The sequence below is a fragment of the Aotus nancymaae genome, unplaced genomic scaffold, assembly GCF_030222135.1.
Source record: "Aotus nancymaae isolate 86718 unplaced genomic scaffold, 86718_ANA_hifiasm-v0.15.2.pri h1tg000009l, whole genome shotgun sequence".
NCBI classification, from domain to species: Eukaryota; Metazoa; Chordata; class Mammalia; order Primates; family Aotidae; genus Aotus; species Aotus nancymaae.
The window spans coordinates 7548656-7569534 of record NW_026988420.1 but is presented as its reverse complement, the minus strand read 5'-3'; the positions used below and the strand labels follow the sequence as shown (position 1 = coordinate 7569534).

The 20879-nt window shown below is 41.3% G+C and overlaps 1 protein-coding gene across 1 annotated transcript in view; it reads left to right on the top strand.

The window, feature by feature from the left end:
• The window catches only part of CRYL1 (crystallin lambda 1), a 129833-nt gene that overhangs the window by 10412 nt on the left and 98542 nt on the right, over positions 1-20879 (top strand). Inside the window, exon 2 of the mRNA XM_012442123.2 lies at positions 2969-3076. Within this exon, the coding sequence (XP_012297546.1) occupies positions 2969-3076 (108 nt within the window). The remainder of the gene's footprint in view (positions 1-2968; positions 3077-20879) is intronic.

The following is a 20879-nucleotide window of genomic DNA, read 5'->3' as shown; positions in this document are numbered from 1 at the left end:
CAGCCCTGGGCAACCACAAATCTACTTCCTGTCTCTATGGATATGTCTATTCCGGACATTTCATAAATGGAATCATACAGTACGTGAACCTTTGTGACTGGCTTCTTCCACTTAGCAGATGTCAACATTCATCCATGTAGCATGTATCAGCATTTCATTCTTTATTGTGGCTGAATAGCTCTATGGATATGCCACATTTTATCTGTTCCATTTAGCTGTTATCAATAACGCTGCTATAATCATTGGTGTACAAGGTTTTTTTGTGGACATGTTTTAATTTCCGTTGGGTACATACCTAGGAGTGGAACTGCTTTTACATGCTTTCATTTTAAAAAAGACTTTTTTTTGGACAAATTTTACATTTACAGAAAAATTGTGAAGATAGTATAGAGAGTTTTCATATATCACCTTACCAAGTTTCCCCTATTATTAGCATCTTACCTTAGTAGGATGCATTTTTAACAATTAACAAACCAATACATTATTAGTTATTAACATTGCTTGTTAATAATTAATATTAAGAATATTGGGTATCAATGACCAACACATTATTTAACAGCATTCATATTTTATTTTATGAATAAAATATTCAGATTTCCTTAGATTTTACCTAATGTCTTATTTATGTCCCAGGATCCCATCCAGGATACCAAATTGCAATAGTCATTTCTCTTTTGACTCATCCAGACTGTGACAGTTACTCAGACTTTCCTTGTTTTTGATGACCTTAACAGTTTTGAGGAGCACAGGTCATGTAGTTTGTGGAATGTCCCTCTGTTAGGATTTGTCTGATGTTCTTGTCACAATGAGACTGGTGCGATGGGTTTCGGGAATGAAGACCACAGCGGGTAAAGCATCGTTTTCACTTTGTCTTATATCGAGAGTGCATAATCTCAATGTGAGTTACCATTGTTGATGTTGACCTTGAACACCTGGCTGAGGTAGTGTTTGTCAGGTTTCTCCACTGCGTGGTGACTCTAACTTTCCCCTTTTTCATACTGTGCTTTGTGGAAGGAGGTTACTCTGCACAGCCCACACTGAAGTGTGGGTGATGCTCTACCTCCCTAAGGGGGAATACCTACACAAAGTATTTGGTATTTTTCTGTAAGGAAGATTTGGCTTCTTCTTCATTTATTTATTCAAACATTGAGTTGTGCTATACTTCATGCTATAATCCAGTATTACTGTATTAATTCTGTGGCTCAAGTTCCAGCTTTGGCCTTGGGAGCTCCCATAGTGGGCCCTTGTCCCTGTGACATGCCCCATCGATGGATTGTTTTCTTAACACTGTTTTTCTTTTTGGTGCTACAAACTGACCCAGGCTCATCTAGAATATTTTCTGGGTCTGTCTTCAAATTAGCCATTTCTCCAAGGAGTCCTGCTTCCTATGATTGGAGAATGCTGTAGAAACCAGGATTTGGACTCTAGATGTGTTCTGTACATTTGCTTTTCACTCTGATCATCCCCATGTGAACTCTTTATGACTTTTTTTGTCTTTTCATTTTCCAGTAAGTCTGAAACAGCCACTAGAGTGTAGTGGTTAAGAGGAAGGACTCAGGAGTCAGATTGCCTGGCTTCATCTCACAGATCCATCACTTATCCCCTTATGGACTTAATTCCTCCATGCCTCAGTTTATCATTTATAGCCCATGTGGGCTTAATTCCTCCATGCCTCAGTTTCCCTACATATAAAATGGAAATACTAACAGCACCTACCTTGTAGGGTTGTTGTAAAGCTTAACAGATGTAAGACCTGTGGTATGTTTAATGGTGCCTGGCACCCAATCCATGCTCAGATGTGGGTGGCAGTGGCAGTAATTATTGGGGAGGACAGGGTAGATGCTCTTTTTTGTTCTTTTAAGTCAATGAAGTGACTTGCCTAAGACATGGTCAAGTGGAAGTTCACCCAAGGGGTCTTGTGTCTCCATGGTACCCTGCTACCTCCTGACTGTAATATTTTGTTTCAGCGTGTGAGTCTGTGATAAATACCTGAGATGCTATGGGGCTCCATGTGGAATATGAATGCCAGCACCAGAGTTGAGGGCTCAGGAGCTCTTGGGTGGAAACAGTTAACATTTAAAATAAATTGGCTGGGCACAGTGACTCACGCCTGTAATCCCAGCACTTTGGGAGGTCGAGGTGGGCAGATCACAAAGTCAGGAGTTCAAGATCAGCCTGACCAATATGGTGAAACCCCTTCTCTCCTAAAAATACAAAAATTAGCCAGGCATGGTGGTGCATGCCTGTAATCCCAGCTACTCGGGAGGCTGAGGCAGGAGAATTGCTTGAACCTGGGAGGCACAGAGGTTACAGTGAGCCAAGATCACACCGCTGCACTCCAGCCTAGGTGACGGAGCAAGACTCCATCTCAAAAAAAAAAAAAAAAAAAAAGACACATTTAAAATAAATAATATTATCAAAACGTGTACTTTAAAAAAATTGACACACAATAGTCCTACATACTTATGGGGTACCTGTGATATTTTGTTACATGCATAGAACGTGTAATGATCAAGTCAGGGTATTTAGCACACCCATCACCTTTAACATTTATCATTTCTTAGTGATGGGAACATTTCAAATCTTCTAGCTGTTTTGAAATATACAACGCGTTGCTGTTGACTCTAGTTACCCCACAGTGCTATCAAACTCTAGAACTTACTTTTTCTTTTAACTGTGTGTTTGCACCCATTCAGCAACCCTTCTTCCTCCTCTCCCACTCCCATCCAGCCCTGGTTAACCATCATTCTATTCTCTTCTTCCATGAGATAAAGTTTTTTAGGTTTCACATGAGTGAAAACATGAGATATTTATCTTTCTGTGCCTGGCTAAAATGTGTACTTTTAAGATATTTATTATTTTAAGAATAGGATACTATGTAATCAAAAAAAACCCTCATTCTGGGTTAGGAATGAAAAGCCATTCAATGATTAAATTCACTCGAATGCTTTCTTTTATCTTCCTTTAGTGGACTCATTGGGAGAAGCTGGGCCATGCTGTTTGCCAGTGGAGGCTTCGAAGTGAAACTCTATGACATTGAGCAACAGCAGATAAGGAACGCCCTGGAAAACATCAGGTGGGCCAGCTGGCGCGCTCTAGGAGGAATGGAAATGGGTCTGTCTCTCTCAGTTGGGCTTGTTTGTCATATCCTCAAGGCTGTACATATCTATGATGTCACTTTTTCATCTGATGGCCACTTCAATGCCTCTGAGTTGGTAAAGGCCAGGCCAACAGTGGCTGGAATGTGAATTCACACTGGGGAAGGGCTCCCATGGGGAGGAAAGGACCCTTCTGGCTGAGGGGATCTGCATCAAGCGCGAGTGACTTTGCAGGCTTCTCCAGCTGTGTGCCCAGGGCTGGAGGGCTGGGGTTTCCTGCTTGTATCTGGGCATGAGGAACTCGCTTCCAGCATGTAACAGCCAGAGTTGCAGGGGCATTACAGTTTAGAAACAGAGGTCCCGCAGCTTGTTTTGACCTATTGATCTAGTAATGGTAGGGCCCAAATGAAAACCTCCTGAATTTTAGTGAGAGGTTTAGCACTCATGTGAGAGGACAGACCTGTCCTATTTATGTGGGTGTTGTTAACTGTGACGGCGGTACTAGTTAAAGGTGTGAGAGTGGATGAACTTACCAAATGCTGAGTGCTAAGAATGTGGAGGGCTGTTTTAGGGATGATAGTCACAGGAACCAAAGAAATGCTGAGAGTGAGGGAGGTCAAGGACAGGGGACAGAAGCCGTTGCGGTGTGCCCAGAGGCAAAGGCACTGGCGTGGAGCACCCTCGACACACAGTGCGGGCCCCCTGCGGTGCTGTCACATAACATGATTCTGACCATCTCAGACCTGCTTTCTGTTTAGCTGGTTATTATCCTTATTTGGAAGATGTCTGTGAATATATAACTTGAATTTGCATTTTGGTGCAACAAAAATATGCTTCCTTTATTGTCTACATTTTGAAAAGACTAATATGTAGGATATGATGTTGAACTATAGGCATTAAGAAATTATATACCCTAATCCAGTGTTGGTTTTACAGATTAAGAATCTGAACATGGAGAAGTTAAGTTACATCTTTCATATTGTTACAAATGGTCAACGCCAAGGTAAAATGTCAATCTAAAAAACAAAAACCTTGGCCAGGCGTGGTAGCTCACACCTATAATCCCAGTACTTTGGGAGGCTGAGGTGGGAGGATCACTTGAGGCCAGGAGTTCAAGACCAGTATGGGCAACAAGATTCTATGGGTATTCTGGAATATATTCTGGGTACATTCTTTAGATCTTTCTTCCAGTTCATCTACAGAAAAAAAGAAAAAATTAGCAGTGTGTTGGCGCTCATCTGTAGTCCTAGCTACTCAGGAGGCTGAGGCAGAAGGATTGCTTGAGCCCAGTAGTTCCAGCCTGCGGTGAGCTGTGATTGCAGCACTGCACTCCAGCCTGGGCAGCAGAGTGAGACTTTGCCTCAACATAAATAAAATAATAAAATACAAAACCAACCAGACAAAAACTAAAAGTAAAACAATCACCACAAAACCACTCACATAGACTGTGTGGTTTTGGAAGGAAGGGAACTTGGCATTTCAGTATCAACTACCTGCCAGCCATGTTCTGTTCACTAGGGATACGTAGTGAATAATGTAGACACAGTCTTTCCTGCCATGGAGCTTATGGCCTAGTAATCTTACTCTATTAAATTCTCATAATAAACCCTATGAGGTGATATTATTGACATTATTTTATGAGAAAACTTAGGTCTATGAATGATCAGTAACTTCCTCAAAGACACAGTAAGACGTAAGATTCCAGCCCTGGTCTGTCTGACTTCAAAGATGTGTTAAGCATCTTCAGCATCCATCTATACTATTTGCTTTATAGAGATCCTGCAAATATTATTAAAAAAAATTTTTAGGACTACTTCTCTCCCCGTATTACTTTTAATATAATATTTGATATACATAAAATAGATTGTTTACGTAAGTTTAGGAAGAATAATAATAAAACAAATGACATGACCCTACCACCCAACCTAGATTTTGAACATTATCAATACCTTGTATGCACCTTTTGGATCTCATCCCCCTGCCTTCCCACCAGAGGCAATAAATATCTCATATTTTATATTTGGTATTTTCTTGCTCTAAAAAATCCTTTAATCATATATATGTATCCCTAACAACATGCTGCTTAGTTTTGCTTATTCTTGTGCTCTATATAAAAGACTATTTCTGTAATACATCCAGGTTATTGCTTATAGCTGTAGTATGTCTATTTTCACTGCTATATCATATTCTGTTGTGTGAATTTGCTATAAGTTATTTATCTCTTGTCCTTATGATGAATGTTGTAACTTTTTCCAGCTTGGGGCTATTGTAAACATTACTGTCATTAATATTCTTGCATATATCTTCCAGTAAATGCAAAAGTTTCGACAGGGTACACACCTAAGAGTGAGACTTAATGGATTTCTTTTCACTGCAGGGATTCTGATTGCATGGGCATTGGACCACCTCATTTTGCCTTCCTGTCTTTTAACATCTCCATCATATTTTCCATCTCCTTGTGTTTTTGGAATATATTCTAGATACATTCTTTAGATCTTTCTTCCAGTTCATCAATTCTTTTTTTAGCTGTGTCAAATCTGCTGTTTAAACCATCTACTGAGTTATGTCAATAATTTAATTTTTTATTTTAAAAATTCAGTTTACCATTTTCCCAGACATACCTGTTCATTTTCATAGTCTCTCATTATTTCCTTATTCATTGTGGTTCCGTTTTTCAAATCTTTGTGTGTTCATATCTTTGTGTATTTAATACACAATTGTTTTGTATTATATATCTGATAACTCCAGCACCTGAGGTTGTCTGAGATCAGATTCATCAGAATCAGATCCTGAGGTGAAGGTTCCTGGGCAAGTGATTTACTGAGGAAGTGCTGCCAGGAGAAACCCATAAGGGAATAGGTGAGAGAGGATTAAAAGGAGGAAGAAAGCAACTAAGGGCACAATTTCAGGAGAAGCCCCATGCTCAACAAGATTCTGTGGGCATTCTGGGACATAGAGTGCACTGCAAAGTTTGTTATCCCTTAGAAAAAGGGCTGAGCATTTACATTCCTGCATTAGTCATTGACTACGAGCCTTCCTGGGTGACTATAACCTCTTAGGCATTTCAGTTCTTGTCTGGGTCCAGGGTAGGACTCTGAGGAGGGCTGCAGCTGTGAGCCTTTGGAGCCCAGGTGGGTTCCAGACAAGGGACTGGCAAACTCAAAAGCTGGGGGCTGGTGAAGGGGGTTTAGACGAAGCTGGGTGGAGCACTAGTGGCCTTCACTATAGCACTTTGCCACTAAATTGGGGGGGTTTAAATAAAAAACCTTTTTTGACTCACTTTTTTATACGTTCATTCATCAAAAATACTGTTTGAGCACCTACTATGTGCTCGGCACATTTTATCACTCAGGTTTAAGCAATAGGCACAACAGACTAAGATCTCTGATCTTGAGGAAGTCACATTCTATGTGAGAAAGGGAAGCGTCGACACATACATAATATAAAACAAAGTACTGAAATATATGGTCTGTTAGAGCAGGGGTTGACAAAACATGGTCAGCCGGCCCCATCTGGCCTGTGGCTTGTTTTGTATAGGCTTTTCAATTCCTAAGTTTTGGCTTTAAAAACAAAACTAGCTTTTATTTCTAAAGAGCAGTTTTAAGTTCACAGCAAAATTAAGAGGAAAGTACAGAGATTTCCTACACAGCCCTTGCCCTCATATATACATAGTCCCTACCCCCCACATTCCCCACCAGGGTGGTACATTTCTTATAATAAATGAACCTACACTGACACATCCTTATCACCCAAAGTCCATGGTTGACATTAAGATTCACTAGGTGTAGGCTGGGCATGGTGGCTTATGCCTGTAATCCCAGCACTTTGGGAGGCTGAGGTGGGCGGATCATGAGGTCAGGAGTTTGAGACCAGCCTAACCAACATGGTGAAACCCCGTCTCTACTAAAAATACAAAAATTCGCTGGGTATGGTGGCACGCACCTGCAATCTCAGCTACTCAGGAGGCTGAGGCAGGAGAACCGCTTGAACCCTGGAGGTGGAAGTTGCAGTGACCCAAGATCTGGCCACTGCACTACAGCCTGGTGATAGAGTGAGACTCTATCAAAAAAAAAAAAAAAATTCACTAGGCTGGGCATGGTGGCTCACACCTGTAATCCCAGCACTTTGGGAGGCCGAGGTGGGCAGATTGCCTGAGCTCAGAAGGTGGAGACCACCCTGGGCAACATAGTGAAACTCTATCTCTACTAAAACAAAAAAATAAGCCAGGCGTGGTGGCGGGCGCCTGTAATCCCAGCTACTCAGGAGGCTGAGGAATGAGAATCACGTGAGCCTGAGAGGCAGCGATTGCAGTGAGCCAAGATTGCGCCCTTGCACTCCAGCTTGGGTGACAGAGTGAGACTCCGTCTCAAAAAAGAAAAAGAAAAAGATTCACTCAGTGTTGACGTTCTATGGATTTGGAGACATGTATACCGGCATGTATCTGCCCTTGTAGTATTACGTAGAATAATTCCACTGCTCTAAAATTTCTGCGTTCTTCCTTTCCATCCCTCCCTTCCCGCTAGCCCCTGGCAGCCACTGATCCTTTTACTGTCTCCATAGTTTTACCTTTTCCAGAATGTTATATAATTGAAATCATACAGTATGTAGGCTTTACAGATTGACTTCTTTTACTTAGTAAGACACATTTACGTTTCCTCTGCGTCTTTTCATGGCTTAAGCTTGAAAGCTATTGCATTGCTTGGATGAATCACAATTCATTTATCTATTCATCCACTGAAGAACGTCTTGAGTGCTTCCAGGTTCTGGCAATTATGAATAAAGTTGCTATACATTAAATATCCAGGTTTTTGTGTGGACATAAGTTTCCAGCTCCTCTAGGTGGATACCAAAGAGCACAATTGCTAGATTGTATGGTAAGAGGATGTTTAGCTTTGTAAGAAACTGCTAAACTGTCTTCCAAAGTGGTTGTCCTATTTTGCATTCCCACCAACAATGAATGAGAATTCCCATTGCTCCACATCCTCACCAGCATGTGGTGGTGTCAATATTCCAGATTTCAGTCATTCTAATAGACATATAATGGTATCCCCTTGTTTTAACTTGCATTTCTCTGATGACATATGATGTGGGCATCTTTTCATATGCATATCTGCCATCTGCATATCTTCTTTGAGTACTTTTTAATTTAAAAATATTTTTGGTTAAAAGAGAAGCCTTGAAACTTTTTCTTTCTGCATTTGCTGCATTTCTTTTTGCGACTCTCTAAGCATAAAAACTAGTTTTATGAAGGATCCTGCATTTTGAAAAGAGAGGCCCTTTAGGGATTCTGGTCCATCACCGTGCTGGAAGTAGAAGTCTTCAGATAGTCTTTAAATAAACTTTAAGCCTCAGTAAAAATATCTCAAAGTTACATAGTTCTTTTATTGTCATACAGGAGAAAAAAAATACTCCTTGATGAAGCACTATTTCTAAAAAAGAAACTGTGAGGCAAAAGGATGTTCCCAGTTTGAATCAAAAAATTTTTTTGAGACGAAGTTTTGCTCTTGTTGCCTAGGCTAGTGTGCAATGGCATCATCTCGGCTTACTGTAACCTCTGCCTCCTGGGTTCAAGCAATTCTCCTGCCTTAGTCTCCCAAGTAGCTGAGATTACAGGCACAAGCCACCACACCTGGTTAACTTTTGTATTTTTGGTAGAGAAGGGGTTTCACCATGTTGGTCAGGCTGGTCTCGAACTCCTGACCCTCAGGTAATCCACCCACCTTGGCCTCCCAGAGTGCTGTGATTATAGGCGTGAGCCACAGAGCCCGGCTCAAAATGTTTTTAAAAGGCATCACAGGAAATGTAACACAAACAGCTTAATATTTGATTTTATGATGTACCCCAGAACCTAAAATGCAATAAAAAAAATATATATAAATAAAATATTTGGTTTTATGGAGGTGATTTAGGGAGAAAGAGGAAGTAATTTATTGATAATAAAAAAGTCACTAATTTTTATAATTGTAAAGAATATTGAGAATTTGTGGTCTTCCTAAGTAAAGTACATCTATTTAATTAAATTCATCTTTTATTCCCACATTAAATAGTTTGTGTGCAAAAGAACATAGCAAGCTCCACTTTGGAAATGGTGGCTGATAAAATTGCTTCTCCTTCTGTCCTTAGGGGCTATCCTGGCTTTTCAGGATGCCTGGACTTTGTTTTATATTTTATTTGTTTTGAGACAGTGTCTGGCTCTGTTGCCCAGGCTGGAGTGGGGACGTGTGATCTTGGCTCACTTCAGTCTCCATTTCTTGGGTTCAGTCGATCCTCCCACCTCAGCCTCCCAAGTAGTTGGGATTACAGGGGTGTACCACCATGCCCAGCTAATTTTTGTATTTTTTTGTAGAGATAGGGTTTTGCCATATTGGCCAGGCTGGTCTCAAAGTCATCCGCCTACCTCAGCTTCCCAAAGTGCTGGGATTACAGTTTGAGCCACTTCGCCTGGTCAGATGTGGATTTTTAATCAGTTTTCTGGTGACATTATCTGCAACAGATAGGTTTGGAGCTGAGAGACATTAGCTTCACAGCTGGCCCAGTACTGGAGGAGGAGAGTACCTCTAAGGGAAGAGGAGACCCCTGAATCTCTGATTAGGTCATGCTTTAAGCCAGTCCCAGGTGAACTCTAGACAAGGAGTTGACAAACTGAATCTGTGAAGGCCAGATAGTAAATATTGTAGGCTTTGCAGGTCATGTGGTCTCTGTTTCAACTTTTCATTGTAAAGTAAAAGCAGTCATAGACAATCAGTAAACAAATGGAGGTGGCTGTATTCCAATAGATTAACACTGAACTTTGTTCCTATAATTTTCAGAGTCACAAAATATTATTTAAATAATTTTCTGTTTAGAAATGTAAAAACCATCCTATATTAGTCCGTTTTCATGCTGCTAATAAAGACATGCCCAAGACTGAACAATTGACAAAAGAAAGAGGTTTAATGGACTCAGTTCCATGTGTCTGGGAAGGCCTCACAAACATGGTGGAAGGTGAAAGGCACGTCTCACACTGTGGCAGACAAGAGAACTTGTGCAGGGAAACTCCCCTTTATGAAACCATCAGATTTCATGAGACTTATTCACTATTATGAGAACAGCATGGGAAAGACCTGCCCCTGTGATTCAATTATCTCCCACCAGGTCCCTCCCCCAACACATGGGAATTATGGGAGCTATAATTCACATGAGATTTGGGTGGAAACACAGCCAAACCGTATCACATCCTTATCTCACACGCCTTATAAAAATAGGTGATGGGCCAGATTTGGCCTGTGGGCTTGCCCACTTCTACCATAGAGGTTTCAGTTCTGTTATAATTTCATCTTTTATCCTGTAAAGCCAATTACAACCCACTTGTAGCTAAGAGAAAAATCCCACAGTTCCTAATTGAAAGTCCTTTGTTCTGTTTCTTGGGATGTTTGTGTTTTAGGCCTTAGTTTTAGATGCATCATTGAAGATTTTGCCACTTTTAAAGCCCTTTCAGGCATCAGGACTGTTGATGCTGACTAACGAAGGGTTGTGGGTAAGGTTTTTTTTTTTTTTTTTAACCAGGTTAAAGACTTCCTACTATGCTTCATTAAGAGCTGTATTTCTTAATATCATTGGTGCCTGATTAGATTTAACTTTTAGATACTAGTCTGTAAGGTTTTTGAACCAGAAGAACCAAAATAACTTATGACTATTAGCAGTCATATTCTAGAAGAAGCAAACGTACTGAATTCTTAAATACCTAGGATTTTAAAGGAGCACATATAAATATTTCCTCAATAGCAGTGACTTTATTTTTATAACTCACACATGTTGAAGCTGGGTTAAAGATGCAGAACTGGGTGTACTTGTTTGGTAGAAAATGGGGAGCTTAGGATATCTTGTGACCAGCTACCTCTTCCTTCTCAAACACCTGGCAAATAACTTCAGGAAAATCCAGTTACATTGTGTCACGTTGCACCCCCTAGGAAGTACTGGATTCTTATTCTTGAGTGACTTTTAAGCAAAACAACCTGCTTCTCTTCCTTAAATCACAAGATCTTCAAATGTACCTTTCCTGCACAGAGAGTCCAAGGGAAAGGACTGAGACCAAACTTTGCTTTTGTAAGATTTTGGTCAGTGCAATGAGTTCTGACACCAGGAGGTTAACGATTGTGAACTCTTGTCAACAGCAACACTGCGTATGACCCATAGTGTTTAGATGTTCAGAAACCTAAGGTTAAAATGTCCCTGACCACATACAGGCAAAAGGAATGTAAGGAGAACCAACTTTAGCCTTCTGTCAAGAAGTATAAATGGTGTATCTCCCTGATTGGGTTGCATCGACTGTTGGGTCCAAATAACGTGTGCCCCACAGGCATCTTCCCTGACACTGTTTTGTGGTCTTTGTCTACTACTGTAGGTTGTGGGCTCCCTCAGGACAGAGACCACACATCACACCCCAAGCATCCTTCACTATTCAGTGTTGCGTGGTTTCTGTACTGGCTATTATGAATGCAGAAATAAGCAACATGCATGTTTCCTGCCCCCAGAGCCTGAACCTGCTAGCCTGAACCTATTAGCTCAGTAATTTTTTTAAAAATATACTTTAAGTTCTGAGATACATGTGCAGAACCTGCAGGTTTGTTACATAGGTATACATGTGCCATGATGGTTTGCTGCACCAATCAACCCATCATCTACATTAGGTATTTCTTCTAATGCTATCCCTCCCCTAGCTCCCCACCCCTGACAGACCCCTGTGTGTGATGTTCCCCTCACTGTGTCCATGTGTTCTCATTCTTCAACTCCCACCGTTCAACTCCTGCTTATTATTTTTATTTTTATTTGAGGCTGAGTCTCGCTCTGTCACCAGGCTGGAGTGCAGTGGTGCAATCTTGGCTCGCTGCAACCTCTGCCTCCCAGGTTCAAGCGATTCCCCTGCCTCAGCATCCCAAGTAGCTGGGACTACGGGCGTGCACCACCACGCTTAGCTATTTTTTTGTATTTTAGTAGAGACAGGTTTCACCATGTTGGCCAGGATGATCTCCATCTCCCGGCCTCGTGATCTGCCTGTCTCAGCCTCCTAAAGTTCTGGGATTACAGGAGTGAGCCACTGCATCCAACCAAACTTCCACTTATGAGTGAGAACACACAGTGTTTGGTTTTCTGTTCTTGTGTTAGTTTGCTGAGAATGATGGTTTCCAGGTTCATCCATGTCCTTGCAAAGGACATGAACTCATCCTTTTTAATGGCTGCATAGTATTCCATGGTGTACATGTGCCACATTTTCTTTATCCAGTCTATCATTGATGGGCATTTGGGTTGACTCCAAGTCTTTGCTATTGTGAACAGTGCTGCAATAAACATACATGTGCATGTGTCTTTATAATAGAATGATTTACATTCCTTTGGGTATATATCCACTAATGGATTGCTGGGTCAAATGGTATTATTTCCGGTTCTAGATCCTTGAGGAATCACCATACTGTCTTCCACAACGGTTGAAACAAACAGTGTAAAAGCGTTTCTATTTTTCCACGTCCTCTCCAGCGTCTGTGGCTTCCTGACTTTTTAATAATCTCCATTTTAATTGGCATGAGATGGTATTTCATTGTATTTTGATTTGCATTTTTCTAATGACCAGTGATGATGAGCTTCTTTTCATGTTTGCTTGCCGCATACATGTCTTCTTTTGAGAAGTGTTTGTTCATATCCTTTGCCCACTTTTTGATGGGGTTGTTTTTTTTCTTGTAAATTCGTTCAAGTTCCTTGTAGATTCTGGATATCAGACCTTTGTCAGATGGATAGATTGCAAAAATTTTCTCTCATTCTGTAGGTTGCCTGTTCACTCTGATGATAGTTTCTTTTGCTGTGCAGAAGCTCTTTAGTTCAATTAGATCCCATTTGTTAATTTTGGCTTTTGTTGCAATTGCTTTTGGTGTTTTAGTCATGAAGTCTTTGCCCATGCCTATGTCCTGAATGGTATTGCCTAGGTTTGCTTCTAGGGTTTGTGTGGTTTTAGGGCTTATGATTAAGTCTTTAATACATCTTAAGTTAATTTTTGTATAAGTTGTAAGTAAGGGTCCAGTTTCAGCTTTGTGTATATGGCTAGCCAATTTTCCCAACACCATTTATTAAATAGGGAGTCCTTTTCCTATTGCTTGTTTTTGTTCAGTTTGTCAAAGATCAGATGGTTGTAGCTGTGTGGTGTTATTTCTGAGGCCTCTGTTCTGTTCCATTGGTCTATATATCTGTTTTGATACCATTACCATGTTGTTTTGGTTACTGTAGCCTTGTAGTATAGTTTGAAGTCAGGTAGCATTATGCCTTCAGCTTTTTTTTTTTTATTTGCTTAGGATTGTCTTGGCTATATGGGCTCTTTTTTGGTTCCATATGAAATTTAAAGTAGATTTTTCTAATTCTGTGAAGAAAGTCAATGGTAGCTTGTTGCGAATAGCATTGAGCCTATAAATTACTTTGGGCAGTATGGCCATTTTCATGATATAGATTCTTTCTATCCATAAGCATGGAATATTTTTCCATTTGTTTATGTCCTCTCTTATTTCCTTGAGCAGTGGTTTGCAGTTTTCCTTGAAGAGTTCCTTCACACCCCTTCTAAGTTGTATTCCTACGTATTTTATTCTCTTTGTAGCAATTGTGAATGGGAGTTCACTCATTATTTGGCTATTATTGGTGTAAAGAAATGCTTGTGATTTTTGCACATTGATTTTTTATCCTGAGATTTTGCTGAAGTTGCTTATCAGCTTAAGGAGATTTTGAGCTGAGATGATGGGGTTTTCTAAGGATACAATCATGTCATCTGTAAACAGAGACAATTCGATTTCCTCTCTTTCTATTTGAATACCCTTTATTTCTTTCTCTTGCCTGATTGCCCTGGCCAGAACTTCCAATACTATTTTGAAAATACTATTTTGAATAGGAGTGGTGAGAGAGGGCATCCTTGTCTTGTGCCGGTTTTCAAAGGGAATGCTTCCAGCTTTTGCCCATTTAGTGTGGTATTGGCTGTGGGTTTGTCATAAATAGCTCTCATTATTTTGAGATATGTTCCATCAATACCTAGTTTATTGAGAGGTTTCTTTTTTTTTAGCATGAAGTGGTGTTGAATTTTATCAAAGGCCTTTTCTGCATCTAATGAGATAAACATATGGTTTTTGTCATTGTTTCTGTATATGTGATGGATTACCTTTATTGATTTGTATCAGCCTTGCATCCCAGGGATAAAGACGACTTGATTGTGGTGGATAAATTTTTGATGTGCTGCTGGATTTGGTTTGCCAGTATTTTATTGAGGATTTTCACATCGATGTTCATCATGGATTTTGGCCTGAAATTTTCTTTTTTAGTTATGTCTCTGCCAGGTTTTGGTATCAGGATAATGCTGGCCTCATAAAATGAGTTAGAGAGGAGTCCCTCTTTTTTTTTTTATTGTTTGGAATAGTTTCGGAAGAAATGGTGTCAGCTCCTCTTTGTACCTGTGGTAGAGTTCAGCTGTGAATCAGTCTGGTCCTGGGCTTTTTTTTGGTTAGTAGGCTACTAATTACTGTCTCAATTTCAGAACTTGTTATTGCTCTATTCAAGGATTTGATTTCTTCCTGGTTTAGTCTTGTGAGGGTGTATGTGTCCAGGAATTTATCCATTTCTTCTAGATTTTCTAGTTTATTTGCATAGAGGTGTTCATAGTATTCTCTGATGGTAGTTTGTATTTCTGTGGGATCAGTGGTGATGTCCCCTTTAGAATTTTCTGTTGTGTCTATTTGATTCTTCTCTCTTTTCTTCATTAGTCTGGCTGGTGGTCTATCTATTTTGTTGATTTTTTTCAAAAAGCCAGTTCCTGGCCTGGATTCATTGATTTTTTTTGAGGGGTCTTTTGTGTCTCTATCTTCTTTAGTTCTGCTCTGATCTTCATTATTTCTTGTCCTCTGCTAACTTTTGAATTTGTTTGCTCTTGCTTCTCTAGTTCTTTAAATTGTGATGTTAGGGTGTCGATTTTAGATCTTTCCTGCTTTCTCTTGTGAGCATTTAGTGCTATAAATTTCCCTCTAAACACTGCTTTGGCTGTGTCTCAGAGATTCTGGTACATTGTGTCTTTGTTCTCATTGATTTCAAAGAACTTATTTATTTCTGCCTTCATTTAGTTATTTACCCAGTAGTCATTCAGGAGCAGGTTGTTCAGTTTCCATGTAGTTTTGTGTGAGTTTCTTAATCCTGAGTTCTAATTTAATTGCACTGTAGTCTGAGAAACTGTTTGTTAGGATTTCCATTCTTTTGCATTTTCTGAGGAGTGTTTTACTTCCAATTATGTGGTCAATTTTAGAATAAGTGTGATGTGGTGCTAAGAAGAATGTATATTCTGTTGATTCGGGGTGGAGAGTTCTGTAGATGTCTATTAGGTCCACTTGGTCCAGAGCTGAGTTCAAGTCCTGAATATCCTTGCTAATTTTCTGTCTCACCGATCAGTCTAATATTAACAGTGGAGCGTTAAAGTCTCCCTCTATTATTGTGTGGGAGTTGAAGTCTCTTTGTAGGTCTCTAAGAACTTGCTTTATCAATCTGGGTGCCCTGTATTGGGTGCATATATATTTAGGATAGTTAGCACTTTGTGTTGCATTGATCCCGTTACCATTATGTAATGCCATTCTTTGTTGTTGTTTTTTTTTAATGTTGGTCGGTTTAAAGTCTGTTTTATCAGAGACTAGGATTGCAACCCCTGCTTTTTTTATTTTGCTTTCCATTTGCTTGGTAAATCTTCTTCCATACCTTTATTTTGAGTCGATGTGTGTCTTTTCACATGAGATGGGTCTCCTGGATACAGCACACTGAGGGTCTTGACTATCCAGTTTGCCAGTCTGTGTCTTTTGATTGGGGCATTTAGCCCCCTTACATTTAAATTTAATATTGTTATGTGTGAATTTGATCCTGTCATTATGATGCTAGCTGGTTATTTTGACCGTTTGTTGATGCAGTTTCTTCATAGTGTCAATGGTCTTTACAATTTGATATGTTTTTGCAGTGACTGGTACTGGTTGTTCCTTTTCATGTTTAGTACTTCCTTTAGGAGCTCTTGTAAGGCAGGCCTGGTGGTGACAAAATCTCTCAGCATTTGCTGTCCATAAAGGATTTTATTTCTCCTTTGTTTATGAAGCTAGTTTGGCTGGATATGAAATTCTGGGTTGAAGATTCTTTACTTTAAGAATATTGAATGTTGGCCCCCACTCTTTTCTGGCTTTTAGGGTTTCTGCCAAGTGATCCACTGTTAGTCTGATGGGCTTCCCTTTGTGGGTAACCTGACCTTTCTCTCTCTAGCTGCCCTTATCATGTTTTCCTTCATTTCAACCTTAGTAAATCTAATGATTATGTGTCTTGGGGTTGCTCTTCTCAAGGAGTATCTTTGTGGAGTTCACTGTATTTCCTGAATTTGATTGTTGGCTTGTCTTGCTAGGTTGGGGAAGTTCTTCTGGATAATATCCTGAAGTGTGTTTTTCAACTTGGTTTTACTCTCCCTGTCACTTTCAGGTACAACAATCAAATGTAGGTTTGGTCTTTTCACATAGTCCCATATTTCTTGGAGGCTTTGTTCATTTCTTTTCATTCTTTTTTCTCTAATCTTGTCTTCCGGCTTTATTTCATTAAGTTGATCTTCAATCACTGATATCCTTTCTTCTGCTTGATCAATTCAGCTATTGATATTTGCGTATGCTTCACAAAGTTCTTGTGCTGTGTTTTTCAGCTGCATCAGGTCATTTATGTTCTTCTCTAAACTGTTTATTCTAATTAGCAACTCATCTAACCTTTTTTTAAAGTTTATAGCTTCCTTGCATTGGGGTAGAACATGCTCTTTTAGCTCAGAGGAGTTTGTTATTACCCACCTTCTGAAGCCCACCTCTATCAATTTGTCAAACTCATTCTTTGTCCAGTTTTGTTCCCTTGTTGGCAAGGAGTTGTGTTCCTTTGGAGGAGAAGAGGTGTTCTGGTTTTTGGAATTTTCAGCCTTTTTGCGCTGGTTTTCCCCCATCTTCGTGGATTTATCTACCCTTAGTGTTTGACGTTGGTGAGCTTTGGATGGAGTTTGTGTGTTAATGTCCTTTTGGTTGATGTTGATTCTATTCCTTTCTGTTTGTTAGTTTCCCTTGTAACAGCCAGGCACCTCTGCTGCAGGTCTGCTGGAGTTTGCTGGAGGTCCACTCCAGACCCTGTTTGCCTGTATCACCAGCAGAGGCTGCAGAACAGCAAAAATTCCTGCCTGTTCCTTCCTCTGGAAACTTTGTCCTAGAGGGGCACCTGCCTGATGCCAGCCAGAACTCTCCTGTATGAGGTGTCTGTCGACCCCTACTGGGAGGTGTCTCCAAGTCAGGAGGCACAGGGGTCAGGGACCAGTTGGGGAGGCAGTCTGTCTTGAAAGACAGAGCTCGAGTGCTATGCTGGGAGATTCACTGCTCCCTTCAGACCTGGCAGGCAGGATCGTTTAAGTCTGCTGAAGCTGCGCCCACCCTGATCCCTTCTCCCAGGTGCTCTGTCCCAGGGAAATGGGAGTTTGGTCAATAAGCCCCTGACTGGGACTGCTGCCTTTCTTACAGAGATGCCCTGCCCAGAGAGAGGAATCTAGAGAAGAAGTCTGGCTACAATGGCTTTGCTGAGTTGCGCTGGGCTCCAGCCAGTTCTTCCTAAGCAGCTTTGTTTACACTGTGAGGGAAAAACCACCTACTCAAGACTCAGTAATCGCAGGCGCCCCTCCCCCTACCAAGCTCCAGTGTCCCAGGTCGACTTCAGACTGCTGTGCTGGCAGCAAGAATTTCAAGCCAGTAGATCTTAGCTTTCTGGGCTTCGTGGGGGTGGGATCCGCTGAGCTAGACCACTTGGCTTCCTGGCTTCAGCCCCCTTTTCAGGGGAGTGAACGGTTGAACAGTTCAGTCTCACTGGCATTCCGGGTACCACTGGGGTATGAAAAAAAAGCTCCTGCAGCTAGCTTGGTGTCTGCCCAAACAGCCACCCAGTTTTGTGCTTGGAACCCAGGGCCCTGGTGGCGAAGGCACCGGACGGAATCTCCTGGTCTGTGGGTTGCAAAGACTGTGGGAAAAGTGTAGCATCTGGGCAGGAGTGCAAGGCACAGTCCCTCATGGCTTGCCTTGACTAGAGGAGAGATCCCTGACCCCTTGTGCTTCTCGGGTGAGGGGACGCCCCACCCTGCTTCAGCTCAACCTCCGTGGGCTGCACCCACTGTCTAACCAGTCCCAGTGGGATGAGCCGGGTACCTCTGTTGGAAATGCAGAAATCACTCACCTTCTGAGTTGATCTTGCTGGGAGCTGCAGACCGGAGACGTTCCTGTATGGCCATCTTGCCCGGAAGACCTCAGTAATTGTTTTAACTGAGTCACAGGAACCCTTTCTAGAGTTTCCAAAGGTAATATTTCCAGTCATATTCCTCATACACTTTTTTCTCACCATCTGTTCCACCTTGCAGTTTGGCTCTCTTCCCATATTCTGATTTTTTTTTTTTTTTTTTTTTGAGATGGAGTCTCGCTCTGTCACCCAGGCTGGAGTGCAGCGGCATGATTATTAGAGACGGGGTTTTGCCATGTTGGCCAGGCTAGTCTGGAACTCCTGACCTCAGGTGATCCACACGCCTCAGCCTCCCAAAGTGCTGAGATTACAGGCATGAGCCACTGTGCCTAGCCATATATTTCCTATTAGAAAATGTCATGTGGTTGAAATTTCACTACATCTGCATGAATATTCTGTGTGTCTTGGACCTATTAAACACTAATTGTATTAAATAGTAGAAATGGTACATATGGATTCTGAACCTGTAAAAATGAACTTAAACTGCGTGAAGTTGATTTTTTTTAAAAAAATTAAAACATTAGAAGATTAAAGAAATTATCACAACTCATACCATGCCAAGGGATCTTAGTGAACTTGAAAAAACAAAAAAACTGTCATCCAAGACTAATCTTTTTCTGACAGGGTGGCACAATACGAAACTTAAAACTTAGCGTGTTTACAGTTCATGATAGAAAAGTGGCTTGACCTTGGAGAACCTTATTAGCAGATGCTTCACTATTTTGTCTTTGTTCTCCATTGTATGCCCAGTATTTGTCATACATTAGGTCTCAAGTAAGAAGTTTAGAGGATGAAGTTGTGTTTTAAGAAGAAAAGCAAATCTGGTTGGGCGTGGTGGCTCATGCCTATAATCCCAGCACTTTAGGAGGCTGAGGTGAGTGGATCACCTAAGGTCAGGAGACCAGTGTGGCCAACATGGTGAAACCCCATCTTTACTAAAAATACAAAAAAATTAGCTTGGCATGGTGACGGGCACCTGTAATCCCAGCTACTCAGGAGGCTGAGGCACAAGAGTCACTTGAACCTGGGAGGTGGAGGTTGCAGTGAGCCAAGATTGCACCACTGTACTCCAGCCTGGGTGTGACAGAACGAGACTCCGTCTAAAAAAAAAAAAAGAAAAAGCAAAGCAAAGCAAAGCAAAGCAAAGCAAATCAAATCAAGTAAACACTTGTAACATGGACTTACAGATCAGAAGTGTTTTAGTTCTTATGATTTGGAGCTCATCTCATTTCCATGTAGTAGGTGGGCCATTCTTGTCCTCAAGGAACCAGGCCATCCTGACATAGGCTGTGTTGACATCTTGGTGACTACCCCAACTCCAGAGGTCTAACACACTGCTTTGTCTGGCCTGCGTCCCTGTCTGAAATCGCCATCTTTAGGTACCTGTGACCTTCCATCTTGGTTTCTCTGCTGCCATCTCTCCACCATCTGTACACGGTCATTCTGGTACTCAGATCCACCTAGAAGTGAATCATCTTTCTGAATGGATGAGGAGTGAATAAGCCACCAGCAGTGATCTCTGAAACTACGTAGCTGCCCTGTACTCTGTCTCCTGAGTGACTGAACTTCTTGTGCATTTCCAGTAACGGGTCTCTGACCTGTTTTTAACTTGCTACCCAGGTCTCTGCCCTGGCCTAATCTTGAACTCTGTTTTGATCGGGATTTTGCTAGATTGGTCTGTTCTCCTGATTTGAAACTTACTTTTAGTTTTCTCACATACTGTTGGCCAGAATAACTGAGTATGGTCACAAATTGTTTTTGTCTCCATCTGCACTCCCCTGCATTGTGACTTTGCTATTCTCACCCCCTGACTCTGGGCTTGGCCACGGGCTTGCACTGGCCAGTGGGTCATTAGTAAATGTGGCATGCACAGCAGAAGGCCTGGAAAGTGCAAGTGCATTGAGATTCCCTCGCTTCCTGCTGGGGACCCTTCCTTCCTTCTCATCTGGTCAGCTCAGCCTAGTCAGCTGGAGGTGTGCAGCCCAGCTATCAGCTAACACCAACCCACACCGCACCAATTGCTAGACACCAACTGCTAGCCCACTACTCAATGCAGCCACATAAGTGAGCCCAGCTGAGCCCAGCCAAGCCAGGCAAAATTATTCACGCCCATGTCTGTTGCCAGAAGTTCACGGCCATGGCTGTGGGTTCAGCCAGGTTGTTCAACCCGACTTCCTTGTGAATTTACAGATCCTGCTGTCACTTAGCTCAGGACAGATCAAATAATTGCTTCATTTCCCTTATTTATTTTTCTTCCCAAACAGAAATAGCCTTGTTTTATCGGATTAGTAAAACTCAAATATATACTAATTGTATATCCAAAGCATTGGGGAGAAGTCAAAATACTAATACTTTGACTCTGGGCAGCAGGATTCCAAATGATCTTGCTACTTATTCTGAGGCTGCATGCTTCCGGCATGATCCTGCAGGCTGTGTATCTAGACGCACACATGTTAGCAG